Source organism: Oncorhynchus kisutch, linkage group LG17, assembly GCF_002021735.2.
Source record: "Oncorhynchus kisutch isolate 150728-3 linkage group LG17, Okis_V2, whole genome shotgun sequence".
In the NCBI taxonomy this organism is placed as follows: domain Eukaryota; kingdom Metazoa; phylum Chordata; class Actinopteri; order Salmoniformes; family Salmonidae; genus Oncorhynchus; species Oncorhynchus kisutch.
In genome coordinates, this window is record NC_034190.2 from 37,028,848 (window position 1) to 37,045,967 (window position 17,120).

The 17,120-nt window shown below is 39.7% G+C and overlaps 1 protein-coding gene across 2 annotated transcripts; it reads left to right on the forward strand.

Annotated features, from left to right (window-relative positions):
• Positions 1-1,535: 1,535 nt before the first annotated feature.
• On the forward strand, positions 1,536-12,621 carry LOC109907604 (NLR family CARD domain-containing protein 3). 2 transcript variants are annotated; one of them, XM_020505670.2, is made up of 13 exons: positions 1,536-1,619; positions 3,495-3,617; positions 3,753-3,869; positions 4,145-4,258; positions 4,407-4,520; positions 4,684-4,797; positions 4,968-5,078; positions 5,246-5,349; positions 5,858-7,640; positions 7,892-8,065; positions 9,810-9,983; positions 10,195-10,241; positions 11,195-12,621. In XM_020505670.2, the coding sequence occupies exons 2-13, from the start codon at positions 3,535-3,537 to the stop codon at positions 11,731-11,733; spliced, it is 3,474 nt and encodes a 1,157-aa protein (XP_020361259.2). In that variant the 5' UTR covers positions 1,536-1,619; positions 3,495-3,534; the 3' UTR covers positions 11,734-12,621. The 2 variants fall into 2 exon arrangements, with proteins under 2 accessions (XP_020361259.2, XP_020361261.2); XM_020505672.2 differs by lacking the exon at positions 3,753-3,869 and having other exon boundaries at positions 1,551-1,619.
• Positions 12,622-17,120: the final 4,499 nt, after the last annotated feature.

Below are 17,120 nucleotides of genomic sequence, written 5' to 3' on the forward strand. Positions count from 1 at the left end.
AAACCAGACTGAAGTGTTTTGTATACATTGTTTGTGTATGCTCGTAGATAAGATGAGAGCACCCCTCCAGCTAGGATGGAGTCAGTCACTCCTCAACAGGCCAGGCTTGGTCCCAGAAAGAGGGCCAATTATCTACAAATTCTATATTTTTGGAGGGGCAGAAAACAGTTTTCAACCAGCGATTGAGTTGTGAGACTCTGCTGTTTAGCTCATCACTCCCACTAACTGGGAGGAGGGCAGAGACAATTACTCGATGCCGACACATCTTTCTAGCTGGTTTACACACTGAAGCTATGTTGCACTTGGTGACCTCTGACTGTTTCATCCTAACATCGTTTGTGCCGACGTGGATAACAATATCTCTATACCCTCTACACTTGCCAGTTTTAGCTTTAGCCAGCACCATCTTCAGATTAGCCTTAATGTCGGTAGCCCTGCCCCCTGGTAAGCCGTGTATGATCGCTGGATGATTCGTTTTGAGTCTAATACTGCGGATAATGGAGTCGCCAAGGACTAGAGCTTTCAATTTGTCAGAGCTAATGGTGGGAGGCTTCGGCGTCTCAGACCCCGTAACGGGTGGAGGAGAGACCATTATCTTGTTACAATATCCCTGTTACACCTAGAGAGTTTGTCATAATCTTTGATGCTATTTCATCTGGAACTCTCATGTTGTTTAGAGGTGTAACCAGACCTCACCTTCTTGACCTACCCTCGCTTAGTCCAGTTGACTCTCCAATAGGAGAAATGTGGTTCTCCTTGCTCCCTCAGAACAACAGATCTAGACATACTTTATTTCAAGGGGACATTGTTTCCATTCCTTATTTCACAACTTACTGGAATACATTCATCAATGATATTTGTTGGAAAATGTCTGGTTATTACCACACAAATACCTGTTTGTTAACAAGGTCAAAGAGGTCTCTTTCAGAATGATCCATAAGTATTACCCTGTGAATTATTACCTGAAGAAACTCAAAAAAGACAACATTAACTGTATTTTTTGTGTTGAGCGTCCAGCAAAAATGTTGCAATTGTTCTGGCATTGTCTACATGTAAAGAAAATATGGCAAGATATTCATATTCTTGATTACTTTAATTTTTTATGGGAGGATGCTGCTCCTATAATAAGGATAAAGAAAAAATATTTTACATCATAAATCTAATTGTGTTAATGGAAAAATGTAATATTCATTCATGTGAATTCACTAATTAAAAACCACTCTTCCATGTTTTCCATAAGGAATTTGAGCAATACATTAAGACCATTCTACATTATACTAATAAGAAAGCTGTTAAAACAATCATTGCGTGTGTATCTTTTAAGGTCTTTGTATAATCTGGAATTAGTTGTACCCCCTAGCATATGTTATCATTGTCTGTTTGTATACTTCTTGTATGTATAGAGATTTAACTGCAAAAATAAAGAGAAATACATTTCTAAAAAGTCTAGTTAGAACAGATGTTTACTGCCATCTAATGTTTGATATCAATACAACACTCTTTTATCAGGGTGGGGTGGGAAGACAGCCGAGCTTAAACCGAAAGTACATTTGATCTTATTCAGGTTCCATTTTGAGAGGATAGAGAAAAAAATCATTTCGAGAGAAGAAAATAATAAAGTAAGTAATCTCCTTCAAATGTTGATATTTGGTTCCATTGATAACCAAACACAATTTAACATCACTAAATATCATTATATTTGTATGGTCTATTTTTAGTTTAATACTGTGTATAAGCAATTTAAGCTGTTGATGACAATAGATGCAAATGCTATAGAGGCATAAATAGCATGATTGATGATATACAGCATGACTGATAAAGTATGGTCACATTTAATTTGCTTTGCTAAAACTACTCTTTGTGGAGTGAATTTGATAGCTACAGTAAATCTTTTTTCTTATTAAATGGAGATCTCTCAACAATCATTCTCACGATATCACATTGGTAATAGTCAGTGACAAGTATCACAGTTAAGCAGGGTTAAAGCTGGATGGGAGACCAAAGGGTAGCTGATGTGGATATAACATTGAAGATCTAACGTTGTTTTAAAGTTACAAATTGAAATATTTTATACAAGGTTTGTCTGTGTTGTTAATACCCTCAATATGCCTTAGCTAGTCCTTTTGTTCCACCCCCCACACATGCAGTGACCTCACCTGGCTTAAATGGAGAGACAAAACCTCTCTCATCGCCACTCAATGCCTAGGTTTTCCTCCACTATACTCACATCCTACCATACCCTTGTCTGTACATGATGCCTTGAATCTATTCTTTCTGCACCCAGAAATCTGCTCCTTTACTCTCTGTTCCGAATGCACTAGATGACCAGTTCTTATAGCCTTTAGCTGTACCCTTATCCTACTCCAACTCTGTTCCTCTGGTGATGTAGAGGTTAACCCAGGCCATTCCAGAAACAAGTCTCTCACAGTTGCCGCTTGTTATAAACCCCCCTCAGCCCCCAGCTGTGCCCTGGACACCATATGTGAATTAATCGCCCCCACATCTACCTTCAGAGTTCGTACTGTTAGGTGACCTAAACTGGGACATGCTTAACACCCCAGCCGTCCTACAATCTAAGCTTGATGCCCTCAATCTCACACAAATGATCAAGGAACCTACCAGGTACAACCCTAAATCCGTAACCATGGGCACCCTTTTAGATATCATCCTGACCAACTTGCCCTCTAAATAAACCTCTGCTGTCTTCAACCAGGATCTCAGCGATCACTGCCTCATTGCCTGCGTGCGTAATGGGTCCGCGGTCAAATGACCACCCCTCATCACTGTCAAACACTCCCTAAAATACTTCAGTGAGCAGGCCTTTCAAATCGACTTGGCCCGGGTAACCTGGAAGAATATTGACCTCATCCCGTCAGTAGAAGATGCCTGGTTACTCTTCAAAAGGGCTTACCTTTTATATCTCTCGGCAGGTAGCCTAGTGGTAAGAGTGTTGGGCCAGTAACTGATAGACTGCTAATCAAATCCCTGAGCTGACAAGGTAAACATCTGCTGTTCTGCCCCGGAACAAGGCAGTTAACCCACCGTTCCTAGGCTGTCATTGTAAATAAGAATTTGTTCTTAACCGACTTGCCTAGCTAAATAAAGGTTAAATCAATAAATGGAGGTTGTTTTGCAAGCCAATGCTAACTAGCATATGACTGGAAGTCTGTGTATCTACTAGCAGAGAGAGAGAATACATGGATGTTGATGTGCTGCTACTTCAGTTAATTTACTCAGTCTAACATTTTTTCAAAAAGGAAGTGAATCAGTTGTTCTTGGTTATCAGTAAAATGGCTGATTGTTGAAGAGCGAAAACAAAACAGGATTTCTGTCCATGTTTGTTGTTATTTGATGGGTATTTGTTTGCTCAAGGTAATATGTGTCATTATTTTCTGTTTGGTTCTGATCCAGACATTTTGTCTCTGTGGTCTTTACAGTACGAGTTTTGATCCAGGAAGTGTGTATCACTCTCCATTGTGTGTTTTCTACTGTAGGTTTGATGAGAGAGGAGGGGAGTGGGGCACTGACTCTAAAATGAGTCTCTCTGTTGACCGAGAGGAGGGGGGCACTGCCTCTAACATGAATCTCTCTGGGGTACATGACACTAAAGCTACGAGGTAGGATGTGTGTGTGTGTGTGTGTGTGTGCATGCGTGTGCATGCGTGTGCAATTTAAAGAGTGACAAAATTGTTTCACATTTTCGTTAGGCAAAATATATTAGAGACTGAAAGTATGTCTCTGTTGTGTTAAAGCCCAATCCATCAGGAGAGACCCAACTCCGCTGTATGCACCTGTGTGTCCATGAAATGTGACCAATCTATGGATCTACCTCTCACGTTTAAAGAGGGAAACCTTTCTTCTGAAAAAAGGCAAGAAGCCATTGGACTTGGTCAATGTCAATTTGGCCGAAATGTCAACTTGGTCAATTCGTCTACAACACTTTAACCCAGAACTCAAGTCTTGTGTAATTAGTCAGATGCTGGATTAAGTTTGGGGTCCATATGTGTTAAGAGAACAGAGAGAACTATAAAAGTGAACTGGAACGAAGAGAGAGAAAATGCAACAAAATACCTCTGTGTTTTTTATATTTATGTTCCATGTTATACATCTGATTGAAGAATGAGGAGTTTTGTGCTTTTGTCAGGATCGAACATCAGAGACCTGCCTCCCCTGTACCCAGCTGTGTGTCCATGAAGAGTGACAAATCTATGAATCCACCTATCATGTTCAGAGAAGGAGATGTTTCCATTGAACAAAGGTGTGTTTTATTAATAGAACATAGAGTAGATAATGAACATGATATTTTCTATTTCATACTGATTGTCCTTTTTCTTGATGTTTCCTGCCAACCAGATGAGTCTCAGTGAGTATACCAAATTGACTGCTTTCTTTGTGCTTTCTGTCAGGATCGAACATCAGAGACCTGCCTCCCCTGTACCCAGCTGTGTGTCCATGAAGAGTGACAAATCTATGGATCCACCTATCATGTTCAGAGAAGGAGATGTTTCCATTGAACAAATGTGTGTTTTATTAACAGAACATAGAGTAGATAATGAACATGATATTTTCCATGTCATACTGATTGTCCTTTTTCTTGATGTTTCCTGCCAACCAGATGAGTCTCAGTGAGTACAACAAACTGACTGGTTTTCTTTGTGCTGGTTTTCTTTGTGCTTTTGACAGGATAAAGCAGCAGAGACTAGACTCATCTGTACCCAGCTGCGTGTCCATGAAGAATGACCTGTCTATGGAACCACCTCTCACATTTAAAGAGGAAAACATTTCTACTGTAGAAAGGTAAGAACCAGTATGACTTGGTTGATGTTAATTTGGTCAAAATGTCAACTTTGTCACTGTGTTAAAAACACTACTGATTTATTGTTGCTCAGTGGAATATTTTGCTACAGCTACTACTACCAAAGATGTACTGTATTAAAGTTGCTCTGATCTCTTTAAATTTTTGTCAGGGTCCAGCAGGAGAGACCAGCCATCACGGCACCCAGCTGTGTGTCTATGAAGAGTGACCAGTCTATGGATCCACCTTTAAGGTTCAGAGATGGAGTTGTTTCCGAACAAATGTGAGATATCATTGTTTTACAGATTCATGTAATGATATGCTGACAGTACGAGGCTTGGCCACATCACACCGTTGCAATTAATTCATGCATATTATGTGTTATATTATGTGTTATTGCTTCTGTGTGCATGCTGAATGTACAGATGTAAGCTCATGTTTTGTCCACAGAGCCCAACAGGAGCTATCAAGACAGTTCAAGACAGTGCTGAGTTCAGATCTCCCTGAAGGCTTTGAGATGAACCAGATGGAGCTGGCTGACACACTGGAGAAAAGTAAGAGCTGTCTGCCTTCACTGTTGATTGCTCCATTATGGGGGATGTAGAAAAGCTGTACATAGCATTATAACTCATGTGTTGTGTGCATTCATTTAACTTGTAAAGAAAACATTCATGCATTTATACAGGCAGTTAAGAGGGGATATGATTACATTTGACTCATTCATAACACAATCCTCTTGTGGACCTGTCACCTCGATAAGTTGACTTGGCAGGTGAAAGAGGAGACTCGGGGCCATGCTGGGCCAAAGTAACACATTTCATCCTGGAATTCTTCTGGATGCATGCATTTACATTCGATATGCAAGATACAAGAGCAAGTTACATCTTAGATGCAAGGGCGTAGTAGCAAATGCATAGTACTAAAGGACTATGGACTGTGTTTTACTGACACAGAAAGTTACAGAGTGGGATCTCTGGGATCTGTTTTGTTTTGACCAAAGATATGTATGTTTAACTCCATTCTTCCAATTTTTAATATCCTCTGTGCTTCTTGTTTATTCAGGTGAGCTTGCTTTGATTTGCCAACGGGAACTCAAATCTAATCTAAAGACGAAATATCAAAGTGCATTTGAGGGTATTGCTAAGCAAGGGAACCCAACACTTCTCAATAAGATCTACACAGAACTCTACATCACAAAGGGTGGAAATGGAGAGGTCAATAATGAACATGAGGTAAGACAAATGGAGACAACAACCAGGAAACAAGCAAGACCAGAGACTGCAATCAAATGTAATGACATCTTCAAACCTTTACCTGGACAAGACAGACCTATCAGAACTGTGCTGACAAAGGGAGTCGCCGGCATTGGAAAAACAGTCTCTGTGCAGAAGTTCATTCTGGACTGGGCTGAAGGAAAAGCAAATCAGGATGTCCAATTTGTATTTTCACTTCCTTTTCGGGAGCTGAATTTGATGAAAGGGGAAAAACACAGTTTGTTTGAACTTCTTGATCACTTCTCAATGGAAACAAAAAAATCAAGAATCTCCAACTTTGACAAGTACAAAGTTCTGTTCATCTTTGATGGTCTGGATGAGTGCCGACTGCCCCTAGACTTCAAGAGGAACAAGAGCTGTTGTGATGTCACAGAGTCGACCTCAGTGGATATGCTGCTGACAAACCTCATCAAGGGAAATCTGCTGCCCTCTGCTCTTCTCTGGATAACTACTCGACCTGCAGCAGCCAATCAGATCCCTTCAGGATGTGTTGACCAGGTTACAGAGGTGCGAGGGTTTAATGATCCACAAAAAGAGGAATACTTTAGAAAGAGATTTAGTGATAAGAACTTGGCCAGTAGAATCATCTCACACATGAAGTCATCAAGGAGCCTCTACATCATGTGCCACATACCAGTTTTCTGTTGGATCTCTGCCACAGTTTTGGAGAAAATGGGTGAAGAAGGGAGAGAGTTGCCCCAGACTCTAACTGAGATGTGCACACACTTCCTGGTATTTCAGACCAAACAGACGAATGAAAAGTATATTGCGAAAGAAGAGACAGGTCCACACTGGAATAAAACAAGCATTCTGTCACTGGGAAAACTGGCTTTTCAACAGCTTGTGAAAGGCAATCTAATTTTCTATGAAGAAGACCTGAAAGAGTGTGGCATTGATGTCAGGGAAGCCTCAGTGTACTCAGGAGTGTGCACACAGATCTTCAGAGAGGAGTGTGGGCTGTACCAGGTCAAGGTGTTCTGCTTTGTGCATCTGAGCATTCAGGAGTTTCTGGCTGCTGTATATGTGTTTCTCAGATTCAGCAATGACAATGAGAATCTAATAGCCAAACCACAGTTAATCTTCAAAACATTTTGGTTCAGAAAAATACCTGCAATTGACTTCCACAAGAGTGCTGTGGATAAAGCCTTGGAGAGTGCGGGTGGACACCTTGATCTTTTCCTCCGCTTCCTTCTGGGCCTCTCACTGGAGTCAAATCATAAGCACTTACGAGGTCTACTGACAAAGACAAGAAGCAGCCCACAGAGCCATGAGGAAACAGTCATGTACATCAAGGAGAAGATCAGGGAGAATCCCTCTCCAGAGAGGTGCATCAATCTGTTCCACTGTCTGAAAGAACTGAATGACCATTCTCTAGTGAAGGAGATCCAAAGTTACCTGAGCTCGGGAAATGTCTCCAGTGAAAAACTCTCACCGGCACTGTGGTCAGCTCTGGCCTTTGTGTTGATGACTTCAGAAGAGGATCTGGAGGTGTTTGACCTGAAGAAATACTCCAAATCAGAGGAAGGCCTTCTGAGGCTTCTGCCAGTTGTCAAAGCATCCAGAACAGCTCTGTGAGTACATATTGTAATGACATTTAAGTATTAATCATTAGATATTCCATTTAGAAAAAAATATGCACTATTGATCAACATATGGAATAATACATTGATGTTTGCATCAGTATACCAAGATGACCATACAATTCTAGGAGACGGAAGATGAATCTATATGTCGAGAGAATAAACCAAATACCATTCTACTTCTACACTACTCGTGTTAAATGAACACTGTCTATGTGAAATCATGATGATCTCTCTGTCAGGCTGTCAGACTGTGGAGTCACAGAGGAAGGTTGTGCTTCTCTGGCCTCAGCTCTGAAGTCAAACCCCTCACACCTGAGAGAGCTGGATCTGAGTAACAATGACCTGAAGGATTCAGGAGTGAAGATGCTCTCTGCTGGACTGCAGGATCCACAATGTAAACTGGAGACTCTGAGGTCCGTATTCCTATTTTTAGTCAACTTGTGATAACTGTTCACTGGATCCACATGTGTTTATCAGGCTTAAATTGTTTAATTCGTCTCTATGCTCCAGCATTTTGGATTTAAGATATTAGGCAACAGTACAGAATAACACTTTTAGGGGAATTTCAAACATATCTATCTTACCATTTAGACATAAATTATCTTTATTATGTATCTCCCCCTCATTAGAAGATGTCATAAGTATTTAGACAAATTCACTTTTGGTATATTAAAGTAGTCAAAAAGTGTAGTATTTCATCCCATATTCCTTGCACTCTGTGATTACATCAAGCATGTCACTTGTTGGATGCATTTGCAGTTTGTTTTGGTTGGGTCTTGGAATATGTTTTGCCGAATAGAAACCGAATGGTGAATAATGTCTGGTGTCACTTTTATTGTGATTAAGAATGTAAGATGTTCTGAACACTTCTGCATTCATGTGGATGCTACCATGATTATGGATAAACATGAATGAATAATGATTAATGATGTGTGACAAAGTTACAGAGGCACAAATGTCTGAGGTTAGCATGTTTTGTTTTAGCCTCTAACTTCTCAGTCATTATTATTCATGATTCCTTCATGATTTTTCTAAATCATGGCATTATTTGAATTCATTTAGTAGTGTTAAGAAACAAATTTACTCCATTCATCATTCAGTTAGGTTAAACATCTCCCAAAACACAACCAAAACAAACTGCAAATGCATCCAATGAGTTTGTATAGTCACAAGCTAAACTTTTGACTACTTTAATACATTATACAAACTAATTTGTCCAATATTTACAGTGGCTTGTTTTTCCTATTTTGTTGCCTTACAACCTGGAATTAAAATAGATTTTTTGGGGGGGGTTGTATCGTTTGATTTACACAACATGCCTACCACTTTGAAGATGATAAACATGTTTTTATTGTGAAACAAACAAGAAATAACACAAACAAAAACTGAACTTGAATGTGCAGAACCCCCCCCCCAAAAAAGTTAATACTTTGTAGAGCCACCTTTTGCAGCAATTACAAGTCTGTTGGGATATGTCTCTATAAGCTTGGCACATCTAGCCACTAGGATTCTTCAAGCCAAAACTGCTCTAGCTCCTTCAAGTTGGATGGGTTCCTGCTGGTGTACAGCAATCTTTAAGTCATACCACAGGTTCTCAATTGGATTGAGGTCTGGGCTTTGACTAGGCCATTCCAATACATTTGAATGTTTCCCCTTAAACCGCTTGGACTGTTTACTCCAGGGCTGCCCAACCCTCTTCCCGGAGATCTACATTCCTGTGGGTTTTCAGTCCAACCCTAATTTAACACACCTGATTCTACTTATTAGCTGCTCAACAAGACCTTCACTAGCTGAATCAGATACACTAAATTAGGGTTGGACTGACAACTTACAGGAAAGTAAATCTCCAGGAATGGGGTTGGGCAACCCTGGTTTACTCAATACAATCTCAATCTGATACCTCACCTTCTTTCTTTTTGACTGATACTGCTTTTTAAACTAGTCTGGTCAGTCTACTCAAATATTTGTAATATACATTTTTATCTCTACAGCAATACTTGAATAATTGTACATTTTTAATAATGATACATCCATATATTAATAGATATGGAAGGTTTAGGGACAGTGATTCATCTGAAAAGGTTGAAAACAATATAATGCCACTTCACCACCAAAAAATACCAAAGTGATTTTGAAATTATTTAAAACTATTTGCAGCCTGTCAGGCTGTCTGGTCACGGAGGAAGGCTGTGCTTCTCTGGTCTCAGCTCTGAGGTTAAACCCCTCACACCTGAGAGAGCTTGATCTGAGCTACAATCACCCAGGATACTCAGGAGTCAGACTGCTCGCTGCTCGACTGGAGGATCCACACTGCAGACTGGAGAGACTCAAGTATGTAGAGGATTTATGTCAATCCATGTTCATATCAGACATGTTTGAGTTATCGAGCTAGTTATCATAATTTACTGTAAGCCGAAGATTCTTACCACCACTTCGAAGCAGTTGTGTGTGTGTGTGTATATGTATGTATGTGTGTGCGCGCGTGTGCGTGCTTGCACATGTATCCCTCAATGACTGTCTGTTCTTCTGCTCACCCCTACAGTGTGGATCATGGTGGAGAACACACAATGAAACCTGGGCTTAGAAAATGTGAGTGTTGACCGTTGTGAAGAATATGCCTATAAATAAGTATTTAGTTTGTTTTTATCACTTTGGTGCAATTTTCACAAGTATGTGGTACATTTTTACAACTCTCAAACTCTACAAGACTCAAAACAGGTCATCAAGAAGGAAGGTGTTTTCAAAACTCTAAGCACTTCAATTGACAACACAAAATCATATTCCCTTTTACACCAAACGTAATCAGTGTTTCACCTCGAAATGCATGTTTCACATTGCAACACATGTTCATATAAAGTAATTGCCTTTCACAATTAAATGTGCACATTACTTTTAATATGATTCTCTTCTCTTTTGTTCAAATACATTTTACTATTACTTAAACCGACTGCCCTTAATTGATGATCACTTAAACGTTTGGTAAACCTATAGATTTGACATGGGCAGTGCAAGTGTATTGCCTAATGTGAAAACAGTGTCATGTGATGATATGTACAGTACTGAAGCATACTACATTCAAAGGGCAATTTTTAAACATACATCTTACAGTTTGTTCTATTGGATTAACTGGTTGTTAAAATAGCTAAATTGAGAGGATATCATTGTGTTTTGGTGATTAAACCAATGTACTTGTCATATTTCACAGTACGTTTATATTTTGGATCAATTGTTGTGTGGTGAAAGATGTCTACAACAAAATGAATGCACATTGAAAGGTTTTGAATGTAAGACTGGCTTTGTTACAAGTGTTACTAGTTTAGTCATTGAGAGTGAGAAAAATGTGTTTGTGTAACGTGTGTGTGTGTGTGTGTGTGTGTGTGTGTGTGTGTGTGTGTGTGTGTGTTCTCAAGTTAACTTGACTGTGCCTTTTTTAATACCTAGAAACATTGACTTTAAATTTATGAATAAGTGAAAAATGAGTTAACATTCTAATTGTGAATGATGATCATTTGAAAATATTGTGTCTTGTTCCCATCCCTCAGATGCGTTTGAGCTCAAACTGGACCCAAACACATTACACAGAAACCTCTCTTGGTCTGAGGTGAATAGAAAGGTGACATGTGGGAATGGGAGTCAGCCGTATCCTGATCACCCAGAGAGATTTCAGGACCATCCACAGGTGCTGTGTAGAGAGGGTCTGTCTGGGCGCTGTTACTGGGAGGTAGAGTGGAGTGGGAAATGGGTTATGATAGGAGTTGCATATAAAGGAATCAGCAGGAGAGGACAACATAATGACTGTGTGCTTGGAGGCAATGACAAGTCCTGGTGTCTGTTCTGCTCTGCTAAACATTACAATGCCAGGCACAATAATGAGAGAACTGTCACCTCCTCCGGCTCCCACAGAATAGGAGTATATCTGGACTGGGTGGCCGGCACGCTGTCCTTCTACATGTATGGTATCTCCACTGATACACTGATACACCTGCACACATTCCACACCACATTCACTGAGCCCCTGTATCCTGGGTTTGGGGTCAGTTGGTCCAAATCCTCAGTTTCTCTGTGTCAGATAGCCTCCTGAAGTCACACTCCTATTGAAACACAACTGGGTGACATGATGGGTTATTCTTCACTCAAAAAAATAAAGCCCTTTTGTGCAGAAAAAAAATCATTCTGATTAGCTGGGCCTTGCTCCCCAGTGGGTGGGCCTATGCCCTCCCTCCAGGCCCACTGTTAGCTGTGCCCCTGCCCAGTCATGTGAAATCCATAGATTAGGGTTTATTAATTTATTTCAATTGGTTGATTTCCTTATATCATCTGTAACTCCGTAAAATCAATGAAATTGTTGCATGTTGTGTTTTGTTTTGCTTTATATATATATATAGTATATGTTTTTTGGAATTCGTATGATATGTCCTTGCTGTCCCCAGTCCACCTGGCCATGCTGCTGCTCCAGTTTCAACTTCCACCTGACTGTGCTGCTGCTCTAGTTTCAACTGTTCTGCCTTATTATTATTCGACCATGCTGGTCATTTATGAACATTGAACATCTTGGCCATGTTCTGTTATAATCTCCACCCGGCACAGCCAGAAGAGGACTGGCCACCCCACATAGCCTGGTTCCTCTCTAGGTTTCTTCCTAGGTATTGGCCTTTCTAGGGAGTTTTTCCTAGCCACCGTGCTTCTACACCTGCATTGCTTGCTGTTTGGGGTTTTAGGCTGGGTTTCTGTACAGCACTTTGAGATATCTAATTCGTACAATATTATGCGAATTTGTGGTGCTTACGATTCCGGACTGCATCTTTAACAGATGATAATTAGATATGTAAATAGATGACAGAATGTTTCTGTTGACCGTAGCATGTTTGTAAAATTGTTGACGCAACAATCCTGCTTCTGTGTGAACTCAATTGCACTGAATGTAATTGTCACAGTCTAATGAGGTTAATAAAAAAGTGGAAAGAAGAGATGTTGTTTAATTTATTTGATAAGAATATGCATTTAAATGAAAGTTTGGACACACCTACTCATTCAAGGACATTTATTTTTTTTAAACTATTTTCTACATTGCAGAATAATAGTGAAGCAATCAAAACTATGAAATAGCATATATGGAATCATGTATTAGCCAAAAAGGTGTTAAACAAATCCAAATATATTTTAGATTCTTCAAAGTAGCCACTCTTTGCCTTGACAGCTTTGCACAGTCTTGGCATTCTCTCAATCAGCTTCACGAGGAATGCTTTTCCAACTTTTTCTTGAAGGAGTTCCCACATATGCTGCACACTTGTTAACTGCTTTATCTTCACTCTGCCGTCCAACTCATCCCAAACCATCTCAAATGAGTTGATGTCAGGTGACTGTGGAGGCCAAGTCATCTGATGCAGCACTCCATCACTCTCCTTGGCCAAATAGCTCTTACACAGCCTGGTGGTGTGTTTTGGGTCATTGTCCAGTTGAAAAACAAATTATAGGACCACTAAGCGCAAACCAGATGGGATGGCATAGCGCTGCAGAATGCTGTGGTAGCATGTTGGTTAAGTGTGCCTTGAATTCTAAATAAAAAACAGACAGTGTCACCAGAAAAGCACCCCTACACCATCACACCTCCTCCTCCATGCTTCACGGTAGGAACTACCCATGCGAAGATCATCCATTCACCTACTCTGTGTCTCACAAAGACACGGCGGTTGGGAAAAAAATCTAATATTTGGACTCATCAGACCAAAGGACAGATTTCCACCGGTCAAATGTCATTTGGTCATGTTTCTTGGCTCAAGCAAGTCTTTTCTCCATATTGGTGTCCTTTGGTAGTGGTTTCTTTGCAGCAATTTGACCATGAAGGGCTGATTCACACAGTCTCCTCTGAACAGTTGATGTTGAGATGTGCCTGTTACTTGAACTCTGTGAAGCATTTAACTTGAACTTTTCCTCTGCAACGGAGGTAACTCTGGGTCTTCCTTTCTTGTGGTGATCATCATGAGAGCCAGTTTCGTCATGGCTCTTGATGGATTTTGCGATGCACTTGAAGAAACTTTCAAAGTCCTTGAAATGTTCCACTTTGACTGACCTTCATGTCTTTAAGTAATGATGGACTGTCATTTCTCTTTGCTTATTTGAGCTGTTCTTGCCATAATATGGACATGGTCTTTTACCAAATAGGGCTATCTTCTGTATTCCACCCCTACCTTGTCACAACACAACTGATTGGCTCAAACGCATGAAGAATGAGAGAAATTCCACAACTGAACTTTTAACAAGGCACACCTGTTAATTGAAATGCATTCCAGGTGACTACCTCATGAAGCTGGTTGAGAGAATGCCAAAGTGTGCAAAGCTGTCATCAAGGCAAAGAGTGGCTATTTTGAAGAATCTCAAATACAACAAATATTTTAAAATGTTTAACAATTTATTGGTTACTACATGATTGCATATGCGTTATTTCATAGTTTCGATGTCTTCACTATTATTCTACAATGTAGAAATAGTCAAATTATAGAACATCCCTGGAATGAGTAGGTTTGCCCAAACCTTTGACTGGTACTGTAGGTGCTGAGGAGTATTTCTGTCTGTAATAAAGCGCTTTTGTGGGGGGTAATATATTCTGATTGGCTGGGCCTGGCTCTCCAGTAGGTGGGCCTGGCTCCCTATGCCCTCCCAGGCCCACCCATGGCTGCACCCCTGCCCAGTCATGTGAAATCCATAGATTAGGGCCTAATTTATTTATTTCAATTGGTTGATTTTCTTATATGAACTGTAACTCAGTAAAATCTTAGAATCTGTTGCATGTTGCGTTTATATTTTTGTTCTTACATGTAAAATGTGTATCCCAAAATACAGTACCAGTCAAAATTTGGACACACCTACTCATTCAAGACATCAAAACTATGAAATAATGCATTTGTGACCAAAAAAGTGTTCAACAAATCAAAATATATTTTATATTTGAGATTCTTCAAAGTAGTCACCCTTTGCCTTGATGACAGGTTTGCACATTCTTGGCATTCTCCAGTGTAGAATTGGCCTTGTGTTTAAGGTTCTTGTCCTGCTGAAAGGTGAATTAATCTCCCAGTGTCTGGTGAAAAGCAGATTGAACCAGGATTTCCTCTAGGATTTTGACTGTTCGTAGCGCCATTCAGTTTACTTTTTATCCTGAAAAACATGTCGCAGCCCCCACTATGTTTGAAAATATGGAGAGTGGTAGTTAGTAATGTGTTGTATTGGATTTACCCCCAAAAGAACACTTTGTATTCATGACAAAAAAGTGAATTGCTTTGGCACATTTTTTGCAGTATTACTTTAGTGCCCTGTTGCAAACAGGATGCATGTTTTGGAATATTTTTTATTCTGTACAGGGTTCCTTCTTTTCACTCTGTCAGTTAGGTTAGTATTGTGGAGGAACTACAATGTTGTTGAGCCATCCTCAGTTTTCTCCTATCTCAGGCATTCAACTATGTAACTGTTTTAAAGTCATCATTGGCCTCATGGTGAAATCCATGAGCGGTTTCCTTCCTCTCCGGCAACTGAGTTAGGAAGGATTCCTGTATCTTTGTAGTGACTGGGTGTATTGATTCAGTGTAATTAATATATTCACCATGCTCAAAGGGATATTCAATGTCTGCTTTTTATATTTTTACCCCATCTACCAATACTGTAGGTGCCCTTCTTTGCAAGGCATTGAAAAACCTCCCTGATCTTTGTGGTTGAATCTGTTTGAAATTCACTGCTCAACTGAGAGATCTTACAGATAATTATATGCGTGTGGTACAGAGATGAGACAGTCATAAAAAAATCATGTTAAACACTATTATTGCACTCAAAGTGAGTCCATGCAACTCATTAAGTGACTTGTTAAGCAAATGTTTACTCCTGAACTTATTTAGGCTTGTCATAACAAAGGTGTTGAAAACTTATTGACTCAAGACATTTCAGCTTTTCATTTTTAATTCATTTGTAAAAATGTATAAAAACGTAATATCACTTTGACGTTATGGGAGCCAGTGTTTATGTTTAGGCCAGTGACAAAAATAATATTTATTTAATAAATGTTAAATTCAAGCTGTAACACAACAAAATGAGGAAATAGTCAATGAGGAAACAGTCAAGGGGTGAGAATAATTTCTGGAGGCCCTGTATGTGTTTGGGCATTTAGATCAGATGAGGTTATTTTTTAATTCCAGGAAAGACCTGTGATATAGAGATGCTACAGTCCATGGACGTCCTGACAGATGACGAGAAGGCTTGGGGCCTGGACTTCTTCAAGGAAAGTGCATTTCATCACTCCAAAGACCAATTTTGGAACATTTCATCAACCAATTATGACTCTTATTTAGGTTTCACATTTTGCATTTGGTTGGGATGGTTCTATAGGGGAGGATTAGTGACACGCTGTACCTCGAAGAGGGTGATACATTTTTTCTCATGCTGGAATAGATACAACTTTTTTATTTATTAATAAACTCATATCCTTTACTCATTAGTCAACTTTAAAAGTCACACGTTTCCAGACTGAATTAATATAACTGATCCAGGATTGCGTTTTTGATTAGGGGAAAAAGTAATTGTAAAAACTGTTTAAGAATTATGTTTACCTGAATGGATCAGTAGTACAATATATTGTAATAAAGATTGAGTAGACATTTTATATTGCAGTAGTTCATGAATAATGAACAGGGACAATAAGACTGCTGGTTCCGAAGATTTCCTTCTGGAAAAATCATGTTTCAATACAGGTGTAGAGGCACATTCATTTTCATTTAAATATATTTCTCCACTCTTGTATTCATCATGTATACAGCTACTCTTGTCTTGTGTCAATAGTACTATCATCCAGCTTCACACATGCAATATTTGATGAGACACTATGAATTAATAAATAATATTGTATGGCTTAATGGAATCTGGATGACTCATTCTTTGTTTGTAGCTGCCTGCAGTATGTGTTTGTGTAGTGTAGCCTATCAGCTGTAAAGTTTCCGTTCAATTCGGTAGAGTGATTGGGTCAGGAATTCCATCCATTTGTTATTCTCTTGATGTCTGATTGGGTGGAAGGTATTATAGAATGAGAGCTCGGGCTGATAGTGAGGACTTTTGGAGAATGGGAGTAAGGTGGGGGAGATCAGTACCCCGTGCACAAGTAAATACATTAGTGTCTACTACTGAATCTCCCAAGTAGTTCTTAAGGGATTACAGACTGTGATTTTAAAATATGTGAAATTACGGAGATGGCTTTCACTTCGTTTTTCAGTGGTACAACATTGCTCTTTGTTCGTAAATTCACTCTGTGATACCAGAGTGCAGTCAGAGTGCGCTCTAGGCGTTCGTAAATTAAGAGCATTGTCATATTGTCCGTTTGTAAATTCAGAGCGTTTCACCCTCTGAGCGTTCAGAGCGTACACTGGACGCTGTGGCGGAGTTGTAGGGGTTGATCCACGCGTTCTGACCTCACAACGGCAGTCAAACACCCAA

Bases quoted from the DNA above. Each gene is read 5' to 3' on its own strand.
- LOC109907604 (XM_020505670.2), top strand. From the start codon at position 3,535: ATGAGTCTCTCTGTTGACCGAGAGGAGGGGGGCACTGCCTCTAACATG. The intron at 5,350-5,857 runs GTAAGAGCTGTC...TTGTTTATTCAG, and splicing joins GGCTGACACACTGGAGAAAA to GTGAGCTTGCTTTGATTTGC. The intron at 8,066-9,809 runs GTCCGTATTCCT...AACTATTTGCAG, and splicing joins TGTAAACTGGAGACTCTGAG to CCTGTCAGGCTGTCTGGTCA.